The sequence below is a fragment of the Gymnogyps californianus genome, chromosome 3 (assembly GCF_018139145.2).
Source record: "Gymnogyps californianus isolate 813 chromosome 3, ASM1813914v2, whole genome shotgun sequence".
Taxonomy (NCBI): domain Eukaryota; kingdom Metazoa; phylum Chordata; class Aves; order Accipitriformes; family Cathartidae; genus Gymnogyps; species Gymnogyps californianus.
Window position 1 is genome coordinate 110867559 of NC_059473.1, and position 27714 is coordinate 110895272.

At 36.5% G+C, this 27714-nt stretch overlaps 1 protein-coding gene across 4 annotated transcripts in view; it reads left to right on the top strand.

Annotated features, from left to right (window-relative positions):
• The window catches only part of ASAP2 (ArfGAP with SH3 domain, ankyrin repeat and PH domain 2), a 93751-nt gene that overhangs the window by 53910 nt on the left and 12127 nt on the right, over window positions 1-27714 (top strand). For 2 of the 4 annotated variants that reach the window (XM_050894350.1, XM_050894349.1), the window contains exons 10-22: window positions 5441-5544; window positions 5663-5732; window positions 11001-11088; window positions 12950-12998; window positions 13120-13286; window positions 14703-14836; window positions 15573-15667; window positions 17389-17578; window positions 18026-18111; window positions 18311-18426; window positions 18905-18972; window positions 20785-20898; window positions 24636-24891. In XM_050894350.1, coding sequence (XP_050750307.1) covers window positions 5441-5544; window positions 5663-5732; window positions 11001-11088; window positions 12950-12998; window positions 13120-13286; window positions 14703-14836; window positions 15573-15667; window positions 17389-17578; window positions 18026-18111; window positions 18311-18426; window positions 18905-18972; window positions 20785-20898; window positions 24636-24891 — 1537 coding nt within the window. Of the gene's footprint in view, window positions 1-5440; window positions 5545-5662; window positions 5733-11000; window positions 11089-12949; window positions 12999-13119; window positions 13287-14702; window positions 14837-15572; window positions 15668-17388; window positions 17579-18025; window positions 18112-18310; window positions 18427-18904; window positions 18973-20784; window positions 20899-24635; window positions 24892-27369; window positions 27532-27714 lie in introns of all 4 variants that reach the window. The other 2 variants (XM_050894347.1, XM_050894348.1) reach the window with 2 other exon arrangements.

A 27714-nucleotide genomic window follows, 5' to 3' on the forward strand; every position in this document is an offset into this window, starting at 1 on the left:
CAAACTGTATAAAGATTATGTAAAACTGAACTTCAAATCCCAAAACACCTCTTGTCATCATCTGCAAAAATGACAATTAAGTTTGCTACTCTGCTGCAAGATGCCAGTTTTCAAACATGCAAGAGCTGGGTCAGTTCGGCAATCTAACAAATAAGTGTTTTTTGAGTTTCAGTTATGATTGCTGTTAGAGGTAAAGAATTCTGGAGTAGTTTTATTTGGCAAACTCTGATCTGGAAGCAGGCATCTTTTGTATAATCCTAAATATTGGGTCTACTTTTGTTACAGATTGCTAATGCTTCCTCTTCATATAAATAAATGCCAGCCAGCTTCCTTTGTGTGGCTGCTGGGCCATGAGTAAGTGATGAATGAACTCCCTCCCGCCTTTTCAGATTCCCTTTCTGAGAGGGATCACAATGAAATAGTTTAGTCTGTAGAGCTCAGACTTCCTTGATCTTTTCCGGTCTTCCTTTCATCTTCCCATAAAGGTTATGGTGACTCCTAGCTCTTAGCTGTGGCCAGATGGTGGTTGTTGAGCAACCTAATCTAGTGAAAGATGTGCCTGCCCATGGCCTGGGGTTTGGACTAGGTGATCTTTAAAGGTCCCTTCCAACCCAGACCATTCTGTTATTCTGTGACTTGCTGATAGGCATTCAAACAGTCTTAAATGCTCTTCACTGCTGTTTGTTACCATGTGGAGTTTGTAATAATGACCATTGTGTACAAAGTCCCATACAGTTTGCAAGCACTTTCTTAGGTTCTGCCTGGCATTTAGAACTCACTGAGGGGTACATTTGCTAAAAACTTCCAAATTTGAGCTCTGTGGAATGAAAGGCTAGTGATCCTAGTGGAAATGGTGACTACTTGGGATTCACCATTGATTGCCCACTCTCAATAAGGAGTCTTTGCTGTTCAGGGTGTGTTAGCAGGCTTCCCATTTTATTCGGGTCTTTGTCCAAGAGAGATAATAGAAGCAGTTGGGTTTCATGGTTGCTGGAAATGTTGCTTCTCTATGTTTACCTGTTTATCAGTGATACTGATATTAAATGTATATGGAAGATGTGGTGAGCACACATCTTTTCACAGACTGAAAAATGTAATAATACACATAAATTTATTACTTGTACTTGTTTTGCTGCATTTAAAAATACAAGTGTAAAAAGTGCTTTATGCTATATTTGTTATTTATTAATTCTGCAAATTTAGATATAGATGCTTACCTGCAGAGTATGAGAAGTACTATAATTATTTTTAAAGTTTTTTGAAAACATCAATTAATCAGTGGGATGCCAAACAATCCTGGTATAATTTACTGTACGACCCACTAATATTATTCTTGTTGCACTGTAATTTACTTTACTATAACTGATTTCTTTTTTCTTCCTGAAATGCGTTTACATTTTGTGACCGAAGTCTAGGAGAGTAAGTGTTACTATGTTTTAATGAAAATAGTTGGCATGATTTCCATTCAGATTTCAAGAAACTGGATTTTTTCCTCTAAGCTTTTTTCTGTTGGTATGAAAAGACTGGTTCTTTTTTTCTCCTCTTCTGTTTGTTGTATTACCAAAAAAAAAAAAAAGTTACTAGATTGTTCTTGGGAAAGAAAATTTTTGTAAGACAAATTGGTGATTTCCTTTTTACTCTCTTCTGGGAATTAAATCCAGTTGCTTGATTTGATGTTCTTGCAAGATTTTGAAGATATATGTATTTTTAATTAAAATGGACTTCATGTATGAAATAATAGAACGTTGACAAATATTGTTTCTGTTGTGTTTAAAAAAAAAAAACCAAAAAACCACAAACACTCAGAGTGAACCTTTTTTGTTGTGCCTGTATACATAGCTTTCTCCTGCACAGAACTTCCTCAAACCTGGTTTGTGTTGAAACTTCTTTTTGAAACATCACTGTGTGTACGCCTCCATAATTTCTAATTTTTAAACTTTTATTTTTCAAACTGTAGAGCTCCTACAAGTTTCAGGGTCAACCTTAGAGTCGTATTGCCTTCATTTCTCTCTTTCCTGTGTCCTCTCTGAAGGTAGCCTTACTGTAGTGTTTAGATTTGCTTCTGCTACTTCTATATGTTTGGTAGAACCTATAATCTATTTAGGCCACTGCAAAATAGGATAAATGTTGTGTTTCTTGACAAAAATTATGGTAGCTGTGCTGTAGGAGAGGCTGCCTGCAGGGGGTTCTGGCAGATACATCTGTTGGAGGCTCTGTGGGGCTGTAATAGATAAGGGATGGATCTCTGAAACATCCTCTTGGCAATGATCCTGCAAATGCAGGAGAAACTCAGGCTCTTGGAGAGCTGTAAGGGCTTTTTGGCAGCTTTACACACAGGAGCGATCCGGACAGTCTAAAATCCTCCTCCATGGGAGCTGTGGAATGGCTAGCCAAAATTTGCCGTGTATAAGTTAAGGCGCCTTGTATGGAAAGTTCTGTTGTGTTCAAATAGTGTGGCTGATAAATAGGTTTTTAGAATCTCTCTTATCAGTAGTCACAGACCATCTTTACAGAATGCTGTTTTCACATTTCTTTCATTTTTAGCTATGCTATTCAGCTTGATTTAGAAGTCAGTCGGTCTTTATAAGACTTTGGAAGAAATAATTTCAAACCTCTTTATGGTCAGTGAAGTGATTCACTATAAACATGCTGCAATGAAATGACTCACTTTTTTTTTTTTTTTGTATGCCTATCTGCATTTCAAAGCTGATAAAGTGGACAAAGTTCAGTTTCTTAGGCTTGTGTACTTCAGTCTGTTCTGATCTTGTTATGTTCAAGAGATATTTAAAATGACAATACTCTGCGCTAGTTATGTCCTATATCCTGTGGTGATCTGTTTCCTCCCATAGGTAATGTACATTGTTCCTGCTCCTCTGATGAGTCCGTTGGGTCTGACCCTGTTATCTGTGATTTGTACTCCTGTTAAGTGCAATATGCAAACCAGAAATAAGGGAAGATCCTTTGGGGAGCCTGCATATGGAAAAGGCATGCTGAAATTGCCCGGAAGGATGTTAATTGTGATGGTGATTTGTGGTATGGCATCCCGTCTGTTAGGAGCTAGATCAAAATCATGAACTTGCTTGTCAGAAAGCTGTGGAAAACCATCATCTGGCAATGACGTTAGATACTATTGATTTGGACATGGCCTGAACCAAAGATTTAAAATTGAAAATCTCCTTGTCTTGTCCTTAGGTTCTTTTCATGAAATAGTATTTAATTTTTTAAAGATACTGTTCATGGTAATGAATGTGTGGAAATACACGTCAGCTACAGCAGCTTCCTCTCTGGTTGAAATAAGGCAGGAAGCTTGTATTACTGGCATGCCAGTTTGGCCAAACACAGCAGCTGAGTGTAAACAACAGCTGAAGGGAGGTAGCTGAAACGCAGCAGAAAATAATGCACAAAAAGTAGCAGCACAATCTTAAGTGATGGGAATGGTGCTATGGGCAGGTGTTGGAGGTCATCTGAAATCTTTACATAATTGAGGATGTGGAGAACTGAAATTAATTTCCTGTAAGGCCTCTAATCTTCTTGGGAATGGAGTTCCTTTACTGACTAATGGGAGGCAGAGATCAAGGCATTGGTAGGACACAGTAGGCAGTGTCAGATCAGATTTTCTTCAGAAGTCAGTAAATGTATGCGTGCAACGGTTCTTAATGAGTGGCGAGAATTCTTTTTAAGTGTTGTTCTGTTTTTACCTTGGGCAGCCAGAGTGCAAAACCAAATAGTTCTGTGTAAACAGGCTGGAGAGGAATGATAAACAGACTCGTTTAAATCTGAAGGGATGCTTTGTCAGGCATGGTCATTTAAGTGGTGATTTTGTAGTCCCTTTAAAAGACTCAAATGAATATTGTAGCTACCTGATACGGCTTCCTAGATCACTACCTGAGAGACAGGGAAATGGGCACAGGTTGCTTCTGCTGAAAAGGAGCACCAAGGAGTGCTGCAGCATGCCTTGAGCTTGGCTCATGTTTTCCTGGACCACTGAGCTCCAGCACAGTATTCAGGATGAGCCTGAAATCCTGCAGCCTGGAGATGTGGAGTCCTAAGTGCACTGGACAGGGGTGTAGGCGGTAGCTCTGTCCCTGCCATCATATTTCGGACCTGTCATGTCTTGCCACTACTGTTGAGGAGGATCCTGAACAGCTTTGGGTGCATTAGTAGCTTTGGTAGCAGAATGTGCTGCTGGAGCTTGTAAAGGAGCAGTGTTCCATCTGAGCTGGCGTTCTCTGGGGAGAAGCACAGTCCAAGTGTGTTCTTGGTTTTAGTTGGTCTTTTTCCCCTGCTTATATCCAGAGATGCCTTATACTTAGGCTAATAAAGTGTATGAAGCTAATTGTAATTAGAGAGAAACTATCTTCTTAATTCATACTTTTTAGATCACTGTATATTTTATTTTATCATGTGTACGCTCTGAAAACCCAAAATGATGTATCTTGTGATTGTACTCCTAGTATATCTGAGACACACTATCTCATCTTTTTAGCAAAAGAGGGTTTTTTATCAAATTAGTAAGTTTATTTCTTAATATCTCTTAAGTTTTTGCTTAGAATACCTCAGTCATTTAAGTGAGCTCCTTTCTTTGTGTTTTTTTTCCTCACTATACTTGCATTATCTGCCATATACAACAGGTGTATTACGTCCATAGAGCAAAGATAGTAGAAAAGAAAACAATAAATATTATAAGTACTAATCATTGTTACTGTATACATTGAAAAGTCAATCCCGTCATGTTACTGCTGCTAATATAGCACGACACATCAGATTCGTCATTATCACGTTCTTATTTTTGGACTCTTGCAGCAGTGGGTCCTGCCTCTGGGTAGTTCTGAGAGCAGTGAGAAAGGTTTAGTTAATCCTTGTCACTTCCTGTCCCAGAATTCTACTTTGTTCAAGATATTTTGGTTTAAATTATTCTTCTTATGGAAATAACTTTTCAATTTTCATGTACGCTTCCTGAACTATGTTTCCAGGAGGTCTCTTCTGCTTTTCAGACAATAACTTGACTCAGTTTCCACAAGGAAAACCACTTCTTCAAATTTATATATGTAATTTTTTTTTACAATGGAAGGGCGCACTAGGAATTGCAGGTACTAATAATCTTTAGTGTTTGTACACTGCAGTGTTTGCGTGAGTTGGAAAGCCCACTGCTCAATTAATTTTTGGGTTAAAAAACCCATATATTAAGGCCAATAGTAAAGCTAAGTAAAAGTAAGAAAGAGGATTTTGGCAGGTGCTGATAATGGCTACTTCTCAGAAGTTTTTTGTGCCCTCTGAAAAAAGAAATGGATCTTTTTCTCTCTCATTGAGGAGGAAGAACGTGCTTTGTTGGGCCTGTGTGATTAGAGCAGGAAGGAAAGGCTCTACAACCCATTAGTAGGGGGGATATTTTGGTTGAAAGTGTGGAATGCATTACAAATTGCTGTTCTGTATATTTCAGGATTCTCAGATTCGTCAGAGTACAGCTTACAGTTTACATCAGCCTCAGGGAAACAAGGAACATGGCACTGAACGAAATGGTAGTCTGTACAAGAAAAGTGATGGGTAAGTACTGCTGAATTCTACTGAAAAAAAAAATTAGGTCCTAAGAGCTGAAGCAGTGTAATACTAAATATATTAAAAACTGAGTGACTTTTTTTTTTCTCCCCTCCCTTTAAACCAGAATCAGAAAAGTGTGGCAGAAAAGGAAGTGCTCAGTTAAAAATGGTTTTCTTACAATTTCCCATGGTACAGTAAGTATTTGTTTACAGTATTTTATGTACATGGTTGCTAATACAAAAAGGCAAGCTATGCTGGTCTATATTTATAATTTGGAATTAGCTAGATTCCTGATGCAGTGTTTTGAATATGATGGATACATTTTTTTAAGGCAGTCTTTCAGAAATATATCAAGACATACACAGTATCTAAAAATACAACTGTTTCAATGCTCATGACTGTTAATGGGAAAAAGGCTTTTTTAATGACTCATTTAGTTCATGTAAACTGTTCATATTTTACCAGGCTATCTAAAATACAAATTCTAACTTTGTTTTTTTGGAAAGATATGGTTGGGCGTTAGGCCATCTTTTAGATATGGGTTAAACAACTTTTTAGATTTACAAGACAAACTGAGAGGATGTTGAAGCTCTTCTCTCCCCCAGATTTGCTGCTATATGGTAATCTGTTATGAAAGTAGCTTTCTTGGGGAGTAGCTGTTGGGGAAAATCAACTCTGAAGGTGACTTCTACCGGAATAACAAGAGATAGAGAGTTAGAAGTCCCTCTTTCTTTGCTACCAATATTTGAAACACATTAACAAATTTTAATGTTTATACTTAAAGTTTTAAAACTTTATACTTTCATATTTGGGACCTTTTACACTTGGCTTTGAATTCAGCTGTTTTTGCTTTCCCATAACTTTTCTCTTTTTATATTGCTTTCTCAAAACTTTTAAGAAAGTTTCTTAAGGGAAAAATCAACTCAGTGACAGTATTTCCCATTCTTGGTCTAATCAACAGTCCTGTTTCTTGATCCTGTTATGAACCGTTCTGTTCTTCATCCTGTTATGCCTGTTGCTATGACTACAAGTTGACCCTGGCAGCAAAAATGAATCAATCTCGTTTGTGCATCTAACCACAAGCTGTTGCCTTCTGAATTGACAGCCAGGAGTTAAGGAGGAGTGCGAAACTGGGCCTGCAAAGTGGAGTCATTACTATGGCTTTGGAATTGTCCACCAGTTTATCCCTGTTCTCATTTGAGTGCGTATGAGTGCATCTTTGTCAGAGAAAAGTCTATTAGTCTATTCTATACTGGTGTCTCCATGCGCTGTAAATGCGCTTCGCATTGGACGTGCCATAGTGGTACCAGTAGGAGTGTAGCTAGGGCAGCTCAGAGCTGGCAGAGGCTGCAAAATCCACTTGTGGAGCAGAATTTTAAAACTTTCACATGCAAGTACAGTTACTGAGTCTATCAAGATACTGTTGTTCTTCTCTCTTATAAGCTGTCTACCAGATGGTCTAACATTTTTAGAAGCAGTAAGTTCCCACTGAAATCAGTGAAGCTGCAGCTGGAAATCAGTTGCTAAGGTAGATACTTAAATGTGAGGTTAGATATATGGGTTTCATAGGTTTGGTCTTGATCTTTTTGTATTACAAAATTTAAAAAGTACCTTCTTGTTTTAAAATATGCTCCTAAAAAGTATTTTTACTGATTTGCTCACTTTCCCCTTATGTATTGATGGCAGTTTTGTGTAAAAAAATTAATGCTTGTTTCATAGACATTGAAATGGGTAGAAGCGATTTCTGTTTGTTAAGAATTTTCTGGGCTGCTCTGAATGTCTTCTGAGACTTCTGAAGCAACAATACTGATTTCCAAGCTTTCTCAGGGTTGATATCTCCTGGAGTCTTAAAATATGATGTGTCATTCTCTCTTCCCAGCTGTTCATCAAAATGAACCATCTCTCAGAAATTCAGTTGTCAGTTTTGTTTGCTTTATCAAATAGAAATTTGTAAATGCTTTTCCTTTAAAGGCTAAGTATTCTTCATGGATTTCTGTTCTTTGGTCATGTAGCCTCTCTTTATGAGGGACTATTTTTTCAGTTAGTTTCTAGAACATCTATCTTCAGGCAGTTGCAGATGCTGTATTCTGACTTAAACTTGCCTGCCAAGTGCTCTCCTGATATGGATGGGGAGAATATGGTTGGTTCTCTGTCAGTCACCCAGCTCTAACGCTGAATACACGTCTGCATTGGCGTATGTGCAGAAGTTATCCTTTTAGACAACTAAAAGCTTCAAAGAAATTAGCATTCATAGAGCAACATGCAAGGTAATGATTGATGAAAAAACAGACACTGCCTCTTCGTGTAATTATTAGCAGTTGGAAATTTTCTGACATCTACCTGACTGCAATTTAATGCACATGGATGAAAAAACAATGATAGAAGCAGATTGAACCATGTAAATAGGAATTCCTAAGTGGTTTCTGGATCAAGAAGTCACAAGGGAAAAACTTACATTTAAGGAACCTCAGATTCCTCAAAGTTGATTTGTGTTTAAAGAGCTTAAATGGAATTTGCTGGTTGTCTGCAGAAAAGCAATATGAGAGACTCGTTATCAAGGAATCTTTTTTTTATTGTTAGTTCTTTGCTGCTGGAAACTTTAATCTACCATTATGATTAACAGGACAATCTGAAGGCAAAAGAATCAGATTTAATCTTTTGATTCTTAAGTAAATCACTGTGATATCCAGAAAAAATGCATGATGAAATCAGCCAACCAGTCTGTTAAGTAAGTGAACACATTTGCTCGTGCCTTTTGTAAAAATCAGCTCCATATCGTGGCACTCCTTGGTATTGTCTGAGAGGCCTAACCTTTTGATTCCTACACTTAGCAGGAAAATGAAGCTCAGAGGTTTCAAACAAATAGCATAACAGCAGTTACACATTTGTTACCATTTTCTACTTCTAGCGTCTCCTAATCCTGCCAAATGTCCGGATCCACCTACAGCCTAGTGTTGCTAAGGAATTTATACAACCTTACCTCCCTTTGTCTTGTGGCTCTCACTTCTCCCCAAGCAGCATCTGCTGTGTGATGGAAGCGTGTTGTCTGCCAAGTAACAGGCACATGTCGGGGAGGTGGGTGGGGGGAGGCTGTTATTCGGCTACAGGATAGAAGCATGAATGAGGTGGTATCAGCCACATGTGAAGATGTCAGGGTTTTTTAATATCCTTGTTAATGCTGACTTCAGGTTAGGAGGTCCTCAGTTAAAAGCTTTGGAATATGCTTGGATTCCAAGATCAGCACATTGGCCCAGGATGTGTTTTAGGTTGTAGCCATTTCTTTGGGTTCTCGGATCCTGATACAGAGTTCTTACACTGCATTCTCCTATCCAGAGAGACAAGTTCTGTGTATATTGGTCCTTCAGAACTCTCTGAAGCATTTTAGTGGATCCATTTACAGCTTCATATTTCATAAGTTATGGAAAACTAGTTAGGTCCTGAATGCACTTTGGATCCAAAGTCCTGGGGCAAGTGGATTCTTTCTTAACCTGAATTTACTTGCATTTTTACATTCTCATAGAGCCTGTGAGAAAGGTATATATGAGTTGCCCAGTGGCTCGTTTACCAAATACTTATATTTTGATTTTTGTTTGCTTTATTTTGTATTTTCATTATAGGCAGCTTCTGGACACTTCTTGAACAAACAGTTACATTAAAAATGTAAACATTGGAAACTTTAGTGCTATGGATATTAAGTATATTTAAATATAACCGAGAAAATGGGCCCAAGCTGGCATTTTCAAGATGTTTTCTTGCATGCTTCTAGTTACAAAGAACTCTTGTTGTTGAGAGGCTAAAATAATGAAAACTGTATGCACTTTTACTATTAAAAGGAATGTCTGGAATTTGAAAAGCTATTTACTAGGCAGAGAATACAATGTGGTTGTCAATTGTCATCTTGCTGCCTCCAAAACCTCTCTTGGGTAAAATCTGTTTTACATTGCCTGGCAAGTGACCTGCAGGTGTGTTACTTCAAAGCATGCGTGACTTTGTTATGTCTGCTGCTTATGTTGGGCAAAGCATGAGCATGCTGTTTTTCAAGGACACCATGCTTCTTTTTTTTTTTTTTTTTTTAAAACAGGAAAAAAACCACATAATTGTTTCCCTTCTTATGTTTCTCCATGGTTTTGTTTTTTTAAACTGGTCTTCAGATATAATGATGATGATGTTCTTCTTTTTTGGCCAGCTACATCATTTTATCAGATTGTTTCAAGGAAATCTGTACCCTTCAGACTTGTTCTACCTTCTTGTTTGAATGAAATGTTTTCATCAATAAATTTAGAAGAGATTGAGAAGATCTACGTTTCTTATGATTCATTGCAAGTTAATTACATTATGTGGTAGTTCAGCTTCATTTGATAATAGTTCTTGTTTAGGTGATTAAATCTTGTTTTAGCAACTTGATAGATTAAAATTGTTAGAATGCAACAATAAGTGTGGTAATATGTTTATGTATATTGCTGTCTTTATAATAGTACTTTCCTAACGATTTAAATTATTATTTTTCAGATATTATTGTCTAGAGCAGAGTCTCTCTAGTTAAATCTGCTTTCTGATTTAATTATTCTAAAAGAAGAGTGAAACTAGTTATCCATTGTAGCAAGTGCAAGCCATTCCTCAGGTCAAGGTTGCAAACATAATGTCTTTCTAGGTCCTACCCCAGGTCTGTAGGACAGACGGGTTAAGGGAAACAAGAGATCAGTGCACAGATGCTATTTAAAAAGTCTTTGTAGCCTTTATGAGACTTTTTCAAAATGAAGTTTGCTTGTGCATTTTGCTTTTAGTAAAACATTGCCACTTTTTATTCAGTAAGGAACTGAAATAGCTGAGAGGAACTTGACTAGAAAATGTATATCATTATAGAATATATTTTGTTTCACTACATTTTTTAGTAGTGAAGTATCTCAGTTTAGTTTTGCATATGTTTGTTGCAAGACTTCTCTGTGCAAACTTCTTATTTTCCTTCAGTGTGTCCCTTTACTGATTTAAAAATTGAGCATTTGTTCTAAACTAGTTATCTAGGCTCTCTTTAAAGACATTAGCAGCAGTCAAATTATTTGATTATTGAAAACCTAGACAACTAATTTTTTTAAACTAAAGGTCTAAATGTTAGAGGATTAAACTTACGTAAAATGAATCTGTCTCTTTGTCATACCTGATTCCTTCAGATAAGCGTTACTGGTCAGGTGATCAGAGTAGTGATAATTAAAGTGATTTTACTCCTCTCCCCTTTCAAAATTCTAGTGTCCATCCAGTTATCAGTGAACAAAAATAGCCAAACATAAGAAAATGTAGTTTGCAAACCATGATGCAGAAGAAAACATAAATCAAAACCTGGGTACCTTAAAGTAACAGCCATTTGTCAAGTCTTTTTGGCCAGTGGGACGTTATCCTATGTTTTCGGACTGCAGGGCTCAGTCAGTATCAATATACTAAAATGCGTATGTTTTATCTTCAAATAGGCTAACCGACCTCCAGCAAAGCTCAATCTGTTAACCTGCCAAGTGAAAACAAACCCAGAGGAGAAAAAATGTTTTGACCTCATATCACGTAGGTTTGTTGTTTAGGTCTTTCTACTTGCAGCTAATATCAAAGAGTTTTGCATTATTTCTGTAGATGTGTCAATAATCCCCTTAAACATTTTCACAATTGTAGAATGCTTCCCTTTATAAAATGCCCTTCCTATGACAATTTACCATTTCATTTATTTTAGCATAATGCAACTAACTGTACCTGTTTCTTTGGAAAACCACTTGTTTTTAAAGCTGTCTTTACTCCTTCTTTCTGTATAATTTTGTGCTACCTTACAAAAGAGTAACAGTATTTTTGCTGTGACATCACTCTTTATATTGAAAATGTCATAGCTGATCATCTTGAAAAGTTGTGACTTTTGTACAAGATCAGAAGAAGCTTTTAAACCATGACAAAACTTCTTAGAATTTAAGCATACTGGTTGCCATGTAAATGTGAAGAAAAGTTTTTTAGTTTTGTTATCTCATAATAGATATAAAGGTGAGATAAAGAGTCTACATATTAAAACCACCAAAACTGAATAAGTTTGGGAACTGAATGGGATGATACAAAATTGTATAGTAGAGTGTTTCCTTTGTTTTCTCACTGGGACATTTTAGTATTATATTTATGGACTCAATAAAAATACATTACTAAAATATGTATTATCAGTTTATTTGGGGAGAAGAATATAAATCTATTCCTCATTTGTTCTTTTATCGGAGCATAAAGTTCTTCTGTATTTGTAAATGTAAGATATGCTACTTTATGTTAATGGACTAGTACTCATGTATGCAATATACAGCTTTTCCATTTCTGCACAAGCAAGTGGTCTTCCCTGTTTACTTTTGCACTGTCTTTGTTGATGACCGTGTCACATTTTGCCCAATATCAGCTTATCACAACATTATCATTTGTCCCATCATACATATGACAAGGCATAACCGGCCTGTTAGCCTTCTCCAGATCACTTTTTCTCTTTGTTTTACTACAGAGTTTAAAAACACTACTTGTTTTTAAAAACTTCAAATTGCTGTATCATGGCAAGATAAAATCTCTTATTCTTTATCTAGCACTTGCCTTTCTGCCCTTTCATGTATCCTTACTCTCTTAATATTTTCCATGTTTGAAACTATCTTTTAATACCTTTTTGCCTGAATATTTTTCAAACTTTAGGAATCTTCAGCCTAGAGTATCTTTTTTGCCAGTAGCTTTACCTCTGTTCTCATCAACTATTCTAATTTTAACTCCAACTCAAATCATTAAACTGTATCATATCTCATTTGTTTCACAGACTTAAAACGTATTATGCTTTTTTCTTTAATAGTACACTATGATAACAATGCTTAGAATTACAAAAGTAGTAGTAAATTAAATTTTTGCACTTGATTTAGTTGAAACAGCTTGAGGCTTATTCTGATTGTAGTTTGGACTTCGTGTCTGGCAAATTTGTTTTGCTATTTTTGATTACTGTGGTTTTAAGAGCTCATTTGAAACTTTAAATCTTTCTTATATACACAGATAAACTCAAATATGGACTCTATATTTTACTCACACACACCACCCCCACCAGAACTTTAGACTTGTGATTACTGAGGTTATATCTAGAACATGGAAAAATTAGTATGCTCTGCTGCTGCTTATGCGATAGAAGCACAGCACTGAAGGAAACAGTTTCTGTTTAAAGAGCAACAAGCGACCTTGTGTAAACATAAATGAACTGTAGGTAGTAAGAGTGAAACTTGCTCAATAGACTTTTTGCCTGTCAACACTCCAGTGATGAGACTAGACACCTCAGGAGTCATACATCAATTAATTTTAGATTTTTTCTGAGAGATTTCTGCAAAATCAGTTTTTCAATCATTTTTTTTAATCAGTATGTGAATTATTTATTGTGCAGACGACAGAACGTACCACTTTCAAGCAGAGGATGAACAGGAATGTCAAATGTGAGTTACTTTGCTGATTTTTTTTTTTTTTTTTTTTTTGATACTGGTGTGCTACTGAGACGTTATCTTGAATGTTAGAAGTGCCAAAACATTTAATAGCAAAATATTACTGCCATTTTAGATGGACATCTGTGCTACAAAACAGCAAAGAGGAAGCTTTAAATAATGCATTCAAAGGAGATGATAACACCGGAGAAAATAATATTGTCCAGGAACTGACAAAAGAAATTATATCTGAAGTCCAGAGGATGACTGGAAATGATGTGTGTTGTGACTGTGGAGCACAAGGTGACTCAATTAAGCATATTTCTAATTGGTAAAAATTCTGTGTCTCATGAGAGTATTTAAGCTGATGTTTTATGCTTTCACTTTTACTCCTTATTTCACAAAGATTATACACACAGTAGAATGTGCTAACAATTTAATTGCACTACTTCAGTAAAATTGATTTGCTATATGCATATTGTCAGCAGGGAGAAAAGTTACTAAGAAGCTTATTTTTCTCCCATGTATTTTGCTAATTGTAAATTTTGCTTATATAAATCAATTGTACTTACTTTATTAGCCCATATTTTACATAAGATTTAGGTAAAACTGGATAGCAGTAAGATACTTGAAGCATTTTCCTAATACACCTCTTTTTTTTTTCTTTTTTTTTTTTTTTTTTTAAACTTTTTGTGTTTGACTTTGAGCCAGGGAGTATGTCTAAGACTCTTCTTATTTGGAAAAGAATGCACCTGCTGACTATAGTTTGCAGTGTTTGCGGTATTGGTTTTGTTGATCGATGAATTTCTACTTTAATCCTCTTCAAATTATTTTTTAAATCCTGCTGTTTTCTATGTTCTTTATGTTGCAGAGGCACTGCAGGACTTAGGGTTTTTTGATCTGAAACTGTAGCTGAAAACATCAGATCTGAAGCTGTATGCACTTTATAAATCAATAGTAACTTCCAGCAATAGATACTGTATAAAACTATGGGAAGAGTCAGTCCTGCTGTCTTTAAAGGAGAAGATTCTAAATAGCTACTACCAAACCTTTATCAAATAAATGAATTTCTAAGATGTCTAAATCTTCAGATATTAATTATTTGTCTGGAACATGATGGAATGTTATAGCAAAAATGCAAAATACCATGAGAAAAGACAAGCAAGGGTAACGAAAGGAGAGGGATGAGCCTTAGTATCTTTGTAATAGTTGAGTGAGAATCCATTGTAGTGTGGTGCTGTGTGTATACTTCAGAATCACTGCTGCTTCAGTTAGTCTAAAGTCTATACTTGAAATACAAAAAAAACCCCTGAAGGCACTGTTTTTTTCAGTTTGTACTGCACCTATACCCCCAATTGAGAATGTGACACCATTATATTGGTGGTAGAAAAACGCAGTTCCTGAAAGCTGTGTGGAGAATGACAAACTGGACTGTTTGAGCAGCTCCCTTGGAGAGCAATGTCCTTTACCAAAAAAAAAAAAAAAAAAAAAAAGAAAAGAAAAAAAAAGAAAAAAATTTGCATCTTCACTTCTTTCATCACTTAAAAAAATCCTGGTTTGTGTTTCCCAATACAGTAAATGTAAAGACATAAATTAAAAAAACTAATAATTCATGTACAGGAATCTTATTTTACAGAATTTCATTTCTGTATACTACATTTTCTAGAATGAAATAATTACCTGAATAAATTTTAATTCTGTGAGTGCTTTCTGTTTCAGATCCTACCTGGCTTTCAACAAATTTGGGAATTCTAACTTGCATTGAATGCTCAGGAATCCACAGAGAACTTGGTGTTCACTATTCCAGAATGCAGTCACTTACGTTAGATGTGCTGGGAACATCTGAACTTCTGGTAATCAAATTGGTTTTATTAACTTAAAAATAGTATTATAAAATACTTCCAACACAAGTATATTTTTGTCACTTTAACGGTATGTTGTTCCAATCCTGACAGTTGCCTGTGGATAAACATAATTTAAGAAAGCTTAATTCTTCAAGTTTAAGGGAACCTCCTGGAACATAGTGTTTTACTGTAAACTTTGCCTGATCTTCGAATTCAGATTAGTAGAGGCTTCATATTTTTTGTGTTTCCAAGTCTTTTTACCCTTGGTTGCTTTTTAAAAGAACACAGCTGTTTGACATATAAATGTGCCTCTCAGATGAAAAATTGAAGGACTTCACAAATACTTATCCCATTAATTATTTAGCATTATTTTAGAAGAGAACTTTAATCCTCAAAGGAAGAAAATGTATTCAGCTTTGCTACACAAAGAAGTTACCACATATCATCTGCTCTGTGACAGTTCATATGAGTGTTCTTACCCAGCACAAAGTATTTTGCATTTATTGTATGAACTGGTGTCTTGATGGATTATTCTGCAGTTACTTGTTTGTGTATTAAATCCCAACTGAAAACTGACACCAAAAAGGTACCTGATCTGTTCATGATCACTGACATAGTAGCAGAACTAGGAATCAGAAACAAAAAGTCCCAACTCCCATTTTCCCTTGTCTTCCCACTACTATGTTCATGGCCGATAACTGAACACGTTTATTAAGTGAGCTGTGGATTTTTTTTTTTTTAACAGCTTGCAAAGAATATTGGGAATGCTGGGTTTAATGAGATTATGGAATTCTGCCTGCCAGTTGATGAGATGGTCAAACCTAATCCAAGCAGCGATATGTAAGTAGAGAGCCACTACTTCTGAAAAAGGCAGGCATTTAATTTAATATTGCTAATGGGTTGTGCATTATGGTTTGCACCAGCAGGCCATGGAAGATGTATAATGTCTTATATATGGCCTTATAGCCAAGGAGTAAACCTTTTTTCTGATGCTTTGCATGCCTGGTTTTTTTAACTTTTATCTGATTGTACCTTCCCTAATAATAAGGATTATCTTACCAACTCTCTGAATCATGATTTGTAGGACAGAAACAAATTAAACATGACTTGTTGGGAATTTTAAAGACACGCAAAGGTAGGGATTAAAACCAAAGCTATTAATTTTGTACTATTTAAACACAAAATAGAAATTGGAATAAGGTGCACATTTTACCTGAAAGATACTGAACACCTAGTGTTTAGAAACTACACCTAGGACTTAAGTCTGTAACTATGTGGAATAAAGAAAGAACGTTTAATTGAATTCCTCGAAAACACTGAACAGTGATGGCAGAGACACAGCAAGGACAGCTGCCTGCTTGGCTGGATACTACTCCATCGTAAAAGAGGTGGTAAACAATGCAGAAACAAACCCAGAAGAATTGGCTTTGGATGAAGCTGATTTTACATTATCTGGACTTCCACCATTCTGACAGAACCAATGTTAAACCGTGCAGTTTAAATAATTTTTGACTACCACTATCAATAATAATAATAATACAGAATATTAATATTAATAATTAAAATTACTAATAATTTTACTAAATACTAGATCAATAGCATAAGAAGACTTCTAAAAATTGATATTTTAGAAAAATCATTTAGTTTGATACATCTACATATCAAATTTGGGGCTTTTTTAATGAAATGAGAACCTGAAGACAGACACTTTTTAAAAACTATGAAGGAATACTGTCATATGCTTTAGGAACAAGAGCTATCCATTGATTCAATTTATTATTATTTGGGTTTTTTTGTTTTTGCCCATTATATATCATCTAGATCATAAAGTATGGCTTTGTTAAATGTCTTCTGTGCAATGTTGTGTACATCCCAAGAGCTGGTAAGAAGTTATGCCTTTGGGAGGCATGCAAGCTCCTGTCTTGCTGTGATGGGAAGAGGAGTAGTCATTTGTTAGTTGGGTATCAACAGCAAAAGTGATAATTCATGTGCTGATTCAAGTGTACTAAGTTTTCACCTCAGTTTAGAGGCAAAACTAAGAACTCCACTACATCCTCCCTGTTACAGTTGTGGTGAAGAGTTGCTTTACAGAACATACTCGCTGCTGTGAATACAGATCCAAGGCTTGGATAGTCTGTGCAGAGGTATAAGACAGATATTTGTATCCCATGCCTTCCATCCCTTTCCAGCATGTGTAGGAGTACAAGTCAGGTAAACATAAACCTGCAAGGCTGCTGTTAGCAAACCAGCATTATGAAGCTTTGATGTATCTTCTGTACATTGAGCTGGGTAATCTTGATCTCAACTTCACACCAGAGTTCAGAGGGGAAAATTCATGGTCTGTCTTCATATTGGATATTTGATTCATCTTCTGTAGCTACATTTCATACTGGAAATACGAGACTGCGTGTCTTATATGCATATTTAAAACCAAAAATTATCATAATGAATGAGAAATAGTCTTTCCCAGATTTTATTTCAAATGACTTGCATATATTTATGGAAATTCTAATGTGTATCTTCTGCTAAAAGTTATAGAAGTAAATTATATTCGATTTCAGGAATGCAAGAAAAGATTATATTACTGCCAAGTATATTGAGAGAAAATATGCAAGGAAAAAGCATGCTGACAATGCAGCTAAATTGCATGCTCTTTGTGAAGCAGTCAAATCAAGAGACATTCTTGGATTAGTCCAAGTATATGCTGACGGTGTGGATCTCACAGAAAAAATTCCACTGGCCAATGGCCATGTAAGTGTTGTAAATTTTATTAGACAAATTGTTATAAGTGCAATATGCTTTCATTAATTAAAAAGGACTATTTTTTCTTATTTGAAAATAAGATTTGAAACACTGTTCTGAACACTTGTCCTTTTAATGATGTAATTTGACAAAAACAAAAGAAGATATCAAATAGTTTAATCTAAAATTGTTTCCAAATACTATCATCTTTTAAATGTATTTTAAAAAATTAAACATTAAATCATTCAATAATCTATTCGTTTTCAACCCATTTGTTTGTTTACTTTAAAGGAACAAAAGGGAAGCAATAAAAATCTTCACAAGAGATGATTTAATGGTAGCATGTCTGAATGTTTTGAAATTAAATGTTTTAATTGATCTAATTTATGTCTTAATAAAATTTCTGCTTCTCTGTAGATCAGAAGAAACGAATGTGTTCTTTTGTTTTATTCTTAGGAGCAAGACGAAACAGCACTTCACCTTGCTGTTAGGTCAGTTGATCGAACATCCCTTCATATAGTTGACTTTTTAGTGCAGAACAGGTAAGTGTATGGAAAACTGTTAAAATATTATTGATACTTCTTTTATGTCAAGTAATACAAATACTAAATGAATGCAAATACTAAAACTAATTCTAGTATTTGCAAATGTAATTTTATTCTTTGAAAATCTTATGAGTGAGGTTTATTAATACAGGGTAGGAAACTAAGTTTAATCAGCTTTCTTCTTTTACTCTAATAGTGGCAATCTAGATAAGCAAACATGTAAAGGTAGCACAGCCCTGCATTACTGCTGTCTGACGGACAACGTTGAGTGCCTCAAACTGCTGCTGAGAGGGAAAGCTTCTATTGAAATAGGTAAAAGGGTAATGTCTACTTCAATTTCATATTTGTCACTGCTTCAGATAAGAAACAGTGAAGGTGGAAGAAGTGCATTTTCTCCTCAGTTTATCATATATTCTTCTGAATATAATCTTCATCATAAAAAAAATCAATGTTCACTGTTTATTTCAAGTTTAAAATTGACTTATACATTACACTTGTTTTTTAAACAAATTTAGATAAGTAAGTACCAAGATTTTTTAACTGATATCTTGTTGCCTAGTTATATACTGCCATTTGATGGCTATCATTCCATATATATGGCATGTTGAGTTGCTACTGTTTGTCACGTTCAGAGGGTTGGTATGAGTTGGACCTGCATATGAAGGAAAGAGATGAATTTTAGAGTGTGTTGGTCTAGTACTTCACTATGTACCTGCAGGTTTGTCTTTAGTAATGGACTAGTTAATAGTGATGCCTGTCATCATAACTTTCTTTTCTTTCTGTAATATAGCTAATGAATCAGGAGAGACGCCACTTGATATAGCTAAACGTTTAAAACATACTCACTGTGAAGAGTTGGTAAGTGTTGCATCTTTCTGTGTGTTTGTGCATTTATAAGCAGAATCATGTCTGAATATTTAACAGTTTACAGTCGAGTATTCAACAAATATATTCCAGACGGAATAGTTGTATGCTTAGAAATAGTTATATGCTTGTATCAAGTTATATGCTTTTAAGAAGAAAATTATATTTCTTTTTAGATGCTTTGGAAATGCTAAACTTCTTGGGGCCAGGGGATGGTTCTGTTTGAGCTATTAGTCCCAGATCCACAAGTAAGATCCCCTCAGTAAGTTTGCAGACAACACCAAGTTGGGCAGGAGTGTTGACCTGCTTGAGGGTAGGAAGGCTCTACAGAGGGATCTGGACAGGCTGGATCGATGGGCCCAGGCCAACTGTATGAGGTTCAACAAGGCCAAGTGCCGAGTCCTGCCCTTGGGTCACAACAACCCCATGCAACGCTACAGGCTTGGGCAGCAGGAAAGCGGCCTGGCGGAAAAGGACCTGGGGGTGTTGGTCGACAGCCGGCTGAATATGAGCCAGCCGTGTGCCCAGGTGGCCAAGAAGGCCAATAGAGTCCTGGCTTGTATCAGAAATAGTGTGGCCAGCAGGACTAGGGAAGTGATCGTCCCCCGTACTCGGCACTGGTGAGGCCGCACCTCGCATACTGTGTTCAGTTTTGGGCCCCTCACTACAAGAAAGACATTGAGGTGCTGGAGCGTGTCCAAAGAAGGGCAATGAAGCTGGTGAAGGGTCTAGAGCACAAGTCCTATGAGGAGCAGCTGAGGCAACTGGGGTTGTTTAGTTTGGAGAAAAGGAGGCTCAGGGGAGACCTTATCTCTCTCTACAACTACCTGAAAGGAGGTTGTAGCGAGGTGGGTGTCAGTCTCTTCTCCCAGGTAACAAGTGATAGGACAAGAGGAAACAGCCTCAAGTTGCGCCGGGGGAGGTTTAGATTGGATAGTAGGAAAAATTTCTTCACCAAAAGGGTTATTCCTGTTATTGGAACAGGCTGCCCAGGGAAGTGGTTGAGTCACTATCCCTGGAGGTATTTAAAAGCCATGTAGATGTGGCGCTTAGGGACATGGTTTAGTAGTGGACTTGGCAGTGTTAGGTTTACGGTTGGACTCAATGATCTTAAAGGTCTTTTCCAACCTAAATGATTCTATGATTCTGTGATTCTAAGTGTCTGACATCTCACTGAAATCTAATCACTAAAGTACTTTTTATGGGTGAAGGCCATGGTTGAAGGCCGTTTTCTTGTTGCCCAGAGAAGTTGTGGATGCCCCATCACTGCAAGTGCTCGATGTCAGGCTGGATGGGAGTTAGAGCAACCTGATCTAGTGGAAGATGTCGCTGCCTATGGCGGGGGGGTGGGAGCGGTGGGGGGTGTGGACTAGATGATCCTTAAAGGTCCATTCCAACCCAAACCATTCTGTGATTCAATGAAGAGAAGTTGGCTACCATCACTACTTTTAGTAAAATAGAAAAATGTGTTAGTGGGGTCAAGGCTTCTTGATAAGTGAGTCTGATTCAAAAAAACCTGTGGTGTTTATTGTCAGAAAATGGAGAATGGGCCTACAATGGTTAATGACAAGCCTAGTTGCTTTTGATTTATTTGTGTTGTATTTAGTCACAGAGCGTAATTCTTTAAACTCGCCCCAGTGTGGTAACTTTCCAGATTACTGAAATCTGTTTTTAAAATAAAAGTAATATTTGTACTTAGAAACCAAGGTTCCTTCTATATGTGGTTTTTGTTTGTTTTTAAATATGTTGTTTTAAAATAAGTACTGCACATAACATAGGTGTCAACAGTCATCTTTTTTTCCTTAGCTTACTCAAGCACTGTCCGGAAGATTTAATTCTCATGTTCATGTAGAGTATGAATGGCGGTTACTCCATGAAGATCTGGACGAAAGTGATGATGATGTGGATGAAAAGCTGCAGGTTTGTATCAATACGTTGTTATTTTTCTGTACACGTATATGTGTAAGCATGATGTTCACAATGATTTCAGTAACACTACTTTTTACTATAGGCATGAAGACACTGCGAAATAAAGTTCTGTAGTAAAATGTCATAGCTTAAATTTTAGTTCCTTAAATCATAGTTTGTTTTCTTTTTCCTCTTTAATGTAAGGTATAAAACATATGACCGTGTGGTGATGATCAAATTACGATTAGCCAGATGTGATATCTTTTTATTGATGGAGTCAATAGTTTGTTTCAATACATCAGGAATATTTAGATCTGCTGATTGTGAAGCAGAACTAACATGAGCTAGGAAAACTGCCTTTAAAAAGAGATGCACCTTGTAGTATCTCTTCATGTTTGTGAAACAGCTCCAGTCGATGTCTTTAATTTTGGAACACTTTATGCATTGGCTTGTCTTCAGTGGAATTAAACTTACGTATTAAATAAGCTACATCCATTAATAGCAGGGTAGGGTCTTAATTCTGAATCTTCATGTAAAAATATTTTTGGCTTTCTCCCTTTTCATACCTGAAATTTCTGGTGGTGTTGTGGTTCTATTGAGTCCAGAATCACAGAATGGTTGGGGTTGGAAGGGACCTCTGGAGGTCATCTGGTCCAACCTACCTGATAAAGCAGGGTCACCTAGAGCCAGTTGCCCAGGACCATGTCCAGGTGGCTTTTGAATATCTCCAGGGGTGGTCATATCACAAGTATTACAAAGTATTCCAGTAGCGTAGGAACTTCATTGCATTTTCAAAATTTAATTTCCCAATTTAGGGACCAACTTCAAAAAGTATTTAAGCACCTAAACATACAGACAGGGAACAAACTACTATGTTTTGATACTAGAACAACACTTAAAAATGTCTTGGATTTCTAGGGGCCAAGTAATTTGAAATGACTTATAGGCTCCTAAATACTAATGACATTCTGAAACTTTCATAATTTGAAGTATTCCATATAAGTATTGAACACATGTTTTTGTTCTTTTTCTGTGTGCGGTGTTAGAATTGCTTATGCCTTTTCTGCTTCCTTGATACAGTGCAAGGAATATGCAATAGGCTTTATATTAGTTAATCTTCAGATGTTAACACAACCTTTTTTTCTCTTGAAAGTAGCTAACAAAAACCCCTTTCCCCTCTGGATAATGAAATTTGTCTGTTTTTCTTCCTACAAGTTTTAGCATTTTAATACTTCTTTTGCAAAGTTCCCCATCTCAGCTAGGGCATGAATTGCTAATACTTAATTAATAACGTAAAACCAGATCTTGTGTGTTGGATTTTTCTTTGTTTTCAGAAATATTAAAACCTGGCAGTCATAGGTTCATTTTCTTTGCCTTCACAGAATGTCTTTAAAAATGCTAGGTCACCAGACCATTGAATTGGCTTAATGTTTTGGAGACTAATTTTGACATCAGTAAGTTTCCTATGTTGCAAAATACTGTTTTTGCAAGCTCCTGTCTGCATGGGATTCTTCTCCCCATGTCCTGTCTCTTTAGTCCAAGATAGCTATTACCTCTGGTGCTTGACTTGAACTAGTTAGCGACAAAGAGCAAAAAACGTGTCACAAGCCATCCCTTTCAAAGCACAATTCCTACCTTCTGAGACTTTTCTTAAGATTTTTCTTGAGAATTTTGGTATCTGTGCAAGAATCTGGAATCTGTGAGCTGCTAAATCCAGTTCTTCTGGGTAAGCTTTCATATTATATCCCAGTATTTATGTATTGCTATATATTGTATCACCGTTCAGATAATAACAGCAGTAATGATGACCTTTTTGATAAAGCAGCTTGAAACTTTCTGTTATGTTTTAGAGATTTCATTTTTTCCAGCTGTAAAACCTTTAGGGTAATTTACAACTAGATATCTAGCAAATCCCTTTCTGGGACACTCTAAATTTATATTTTTGATCTGTTTTTTCCTTCACTTCATTGTTGCCAGTTGTCTTCTGTAGTTGAGCGTTCTCTTTTTGCCTAGTCCCTGAGCTCCATCTCGTATAGGAAGTTACCTGCTACTCAGCAAAATGGCTAATGAAACTGCTACTTCACTGCCCACTATTAATAAGCTTATACTACAGGGACTTTTGAAAGGAGATTAAGGACTATTAATCACAGACCAGTGTCTGTGACTACGTTGAATGCACTGGTGAATACTGCTATTGCTTACGATCACATCAGAGTTCTGTTTACAGATGTCAAACTATTGGGCTTGTCTCTCTTTCTCGTAAAGCAATTGAATAGGTTTTGTAATCTTTGTCAGAAAAGCCCATGTCTGAAACTGAAGTTCTTTTAGTCCAGAATTTTTCATATAAGAGAGAGTCTAACCTAAAAGAAGGCTGAGACAATCCAACTGGTTTCTGCTGCTGTTCCACACCCTGGCTGGCTGGTCCTTCCTCATCTTTCGCCTCCATTCTGGCACACATTTGTGCCTGTATTGAGCTGTTTCAGTTAGGTAAACCAGTGAAAAGCTAAATCAACAAAAGAAAAAAGAATTTTCTGCTGGTTTAGAAAGCAGAAGCAAATGGGCTGAAACAAATACCAGAACCAGGACAGGGGAGAGGTCAGGGAATGGAGAGTGTCAGCCAGTGAGGAGTGAGGCTGCTAAGCCAAAGTAAAGGTAGGGATTAATGCGTCTGGCTGTCACATACATCACGCTGATAAATCTTTGAACTATAATGCTGTGCTATAACATGTCTAAAGGCACTACATGATCAATCCAGAGTAAGCATTGAATATAGTCAGAGGAAAATCGATTGCTTATTTGTGATACTGTTGATGTAAATCTTTATTCTGCCTAAATGCTATTACTACAAATGGTTATTTTAATTTCATACAGACAGTACGTCAGTGACATGTTTATCTAACACTATTTCTAAAGGCATATTTATGCTCTCTGAGCTGTGGATTGTTACAACCCATTCCTGTACTAGCCACATGAATTTATAACTCCAGCTATTTTAATTATCATTTGATAACAATAATTACTATACTTGCTGTTGAAACAGGAAAAATAATGCTAAGTGTGCATAGCAAGCAGATGACTTGCTGTAAATCTCAAAGTCAACTAATTAGGTCTCATTTGATAATGTGCATGGGATGAGCAATGTTCCGTCCCAGCTGCCAACTGAAGTAATCTCCTGAACTTGTCCAGCGATATTAGTGAGCTAAACAGAGTTCACAAGAAGTTTTGGCTCCTGATTTGTTGTTGGCTGAGCTACAGGTAGAATACTTAGATGCAATTGTGGCTGGTTTTTGAGATCATGATCACCTATTTGGGGTCTAGCACTGCTGAACTTCAGATGAGGCTTAGGATCTTCAGTTGTTTATTTACTCTTGAAAATATTGCCTGGTATTTTGATACAGGGAAACTTTACTTGATCCAGTCTGAGTATCTATATTGACTATCTGTAGGAGTATAGTCCTGTGTATATAAGGATACAGTATTATCCTCTAGGAGTATACTACAGGAGAAAATGAGAAAATGATAATTGTTTTGAAATGCAATTCACATTTAATCTTTTTTCTGTTAATGTGCACAGTTACTTTTTTTTGAAGAGGGCGGAATGTAGGTTTTAGATTATGTATTAAAAGCAACAAAAATGCATTTTAGAAGCCATTTTTTCTCTCTGGAAGCTAATAACTTTCTATCAACTAATAAATAAAATGAGTACAACTAATGTGATATGAGTGAGTACTTTTGTTATTGTGTTTAAGCAACCCAGTCCCAATCGGAGAGAGGACAGGCCTGTCAGCTTCTATCAACTTGGATCGAACCAACTTCAGCCTAATGTAGCATCCTTGGCAAGAGATGCAGCGAACATTGCTAAGGATAAGCAAAGAGGATTTATGCCAAGTATATTACAGAATGAAACATATGGAGCAATACTCAGTGGCAGTCCACCTCCCATTCAGCCTGCAGTACCTGTTACAAGTAGTGCGCCTCCTCTACCTCCAAGGAATATTGGCAAAGGTACTAACACCAGAAAATATCATTGTATGTTACAAGAATAGGATCGTAACATTTTTTTTATTATTATGGTTTTAGGTTTTCTTTTACAGTTATTTTTCACAGGTAAGTATCGGAACAGTTTATTGATGACTTCATTTTACATACTTGAAGTGAATCTGCACAACCTGTTCTGAGTTTGATTTTCAGTATACCTGCAAGAAAGTACACAATAGTGTTTGGGAAAACGATGCCCAGGTAACCTCAATAGAGTTAAACAATTTATTAAAAGGAGGGCTGCAGTCAATTTAGTTCAGCAATTTTTTTTTTTTGTTATATTCCATCTTTTCATACTTCTGTTTCTTGAAGATGTCATTGTCAGAGTTCAATTTAAACATACAATTTCAATAGCTTTTGGCTGCTGTGGAAAATTGTTTAAGACTGGGGAGAATGGAGAGTGTATGCAGAACATGAGAGTTTTTAACCTTGCAAAGTCTTCTCTTAATAAATATATGCTTCATCGTTGTTGAAATAAAAGTATAAGTGTCATGATGTGGAGAACTGGATGATTTTAGAGAACTGGTGGCTGACTGAAAATGTAACTGCCAATTACTGGTTATACCCTTATCAGCAGAACAATGTGAAATGTACACGTCTCATCCTGATTCAGAAAGGTTGTGTGCTTGCAAATCTACCATTAAAGCTGATGCTGTGAACATCATTCTTACCTTCATATATAATCTGTTTGGATCATAGTAAAGAAGCGTAGAGAAATCTGTATAGGTCCTCTTTGTACAGTACATGTTCGGTGTATTTCATTGTTTTAATACCTTTATTAATCCAGCAGCTTTCATGGATGCTAAATTTATGTAAAGTTCAATTCAAGAAAAATGACTGTAAACATGTGATTTTCTGTGATGCTGTAATTCAGAATCCGTAAGAGGAGATACGAGCGGGGAATGTTCTAGGCATATGTGAGTGGCTTCTGCCTTTGGGAGCACTGTGCAGAGGTCAGAATGCAAGACGCCATGCACCAGTGGTCGTGTCTGAGATGGCAAATTGAACATCTGTGTAATATGAGAAGTCAGTTATTGGTCTCACAGGAATGGCTGCAGCATAAAAGTCATATTAAAATATGTTATTTTGGGGGCAGAAAAACTGAGAACAATAGAACAGCATGGTACTGGGTTACTTAAAAAGGGTAGCATGAGACTGAGGGAAGTTTAGCAGCATATAAAACTTAACCAGGGTGGGATTCCTTTCATCTAACATTTTTGCATGAAGTCTAAGCTTAGTATCTAGACGCTTTTTTACTTGATGGAAAGGAATGTTTCCTCCACCAAACAGGAAAATTCACCCAAGGAGCTTGCATAGTCTGTTTAACTGTTAGATTCTATCTCTAAATTAGTAATACAATTGGATCGTTAAAAAGACTGTTTTACCCTTTGATATTATTTTAATCACGGCCAACCATACTGTTTTACTTACTGTTTGCCCTTGATTAAATGACGCTTTTCAAAGAGTGTCATTTTAATTTCATTCCCAACCCCAGACTTCTGGGCACCGGTGTAGTGCAACTCACGCCAAGAAAGCATGCTGCCTGGCTTAGATTATTAGCTCATATTCTTTACTCTAGCAATGTATTAGCCTATTATTTTATATTCTTAGTTAAAAGCTACAATAGTATCATCGATCTTAGCTTCTTGTTGGTTGCTGATGTTGTTGATGTTATGCTTATGGTGTATTATTACTCCTGCTTTAGGCTGTTCTCCAAGTCTTCTGAGCTTTTTATGCTTTTCCCTGCAACCTAATATTTATTCATACCTTACTCTGTTTCATCTTTTCTTAATATGATACTCATGTGCTGAGTAGGGAGAAGTGGCATGATATGTGCAAAATATTGGCTTTATGAAGAAAACCCGTAGTGTGTTTTTATGAAATGGGGAGGCGGCTGTTCAGCCTAAGAATGGAGTCATTTAGGAGGCCCCAAAGAAGTCATACTTTGTAACTGTTTCATGACTGGTTATTATAGCTTCTTGTTTGGGTGAAATTCAGAGTTACAGTTTTATGTCAATTCCAAGTCAAAACTGATGTTTCGCTTTGAGTCAGCAATGTCTGCTAATGCTCGTGCGAGAGTGAGGGCCTTTTCTTGCAGTACCTGAGAAGATTACAGCTATCAGTGAGGGATTAAAGAAGGTAGCCAGACTTGCCTTCTGTCTTCTTGTTGAGAAATTTCTGCCTTTTCAAGTGTTGACATATTTTAAAGTAATGGCTGGAGACAAATTTTACTTAAGTGTTAGTAAGACTTCACCCAGAAACTTCTATGTAATTTTTTACACTAGACTTTAATTTCTGCTCTGGCATTCCAGCAGGATGGCAGTGGTTCCTATTGCTGAATATAGTGGTCTAGCTGCACCATTTTTAAAAGCACGGGTGTGAATATTAACACTTTGTGCTTAGGGTAAGCAATAATAATAATACAGTATTTTCCTCTCTTTTTAGTTCAGCCTTCAGTTCTTGGCAGTGGTATTCAGACAATTTCTTCATCTAATGCAATGTGGAAGACAAATTCTTTAGGAGTGGAAAGTATAAGCAGGCAGAGGTCTTCATCAGATCCACCAGCTATTCATCCCCCTGTGCCGCCATTGCGTGTAACATCTACAAGTATGTTTCCACTTTCCCCTGTTTTCCCTTCTGCTGTATCTAATCATAGTTGGCTTATTTTTCCATTTCCACAACTCATACTTCCTCTTTTGGTGACTGTAGCTTTGGCCTATCGTTCCCATCCAGTAACTTTGTATGAACTGTCTTCTTTGATGTTCCAGTGAGGATTGTATGGTGTAGTGC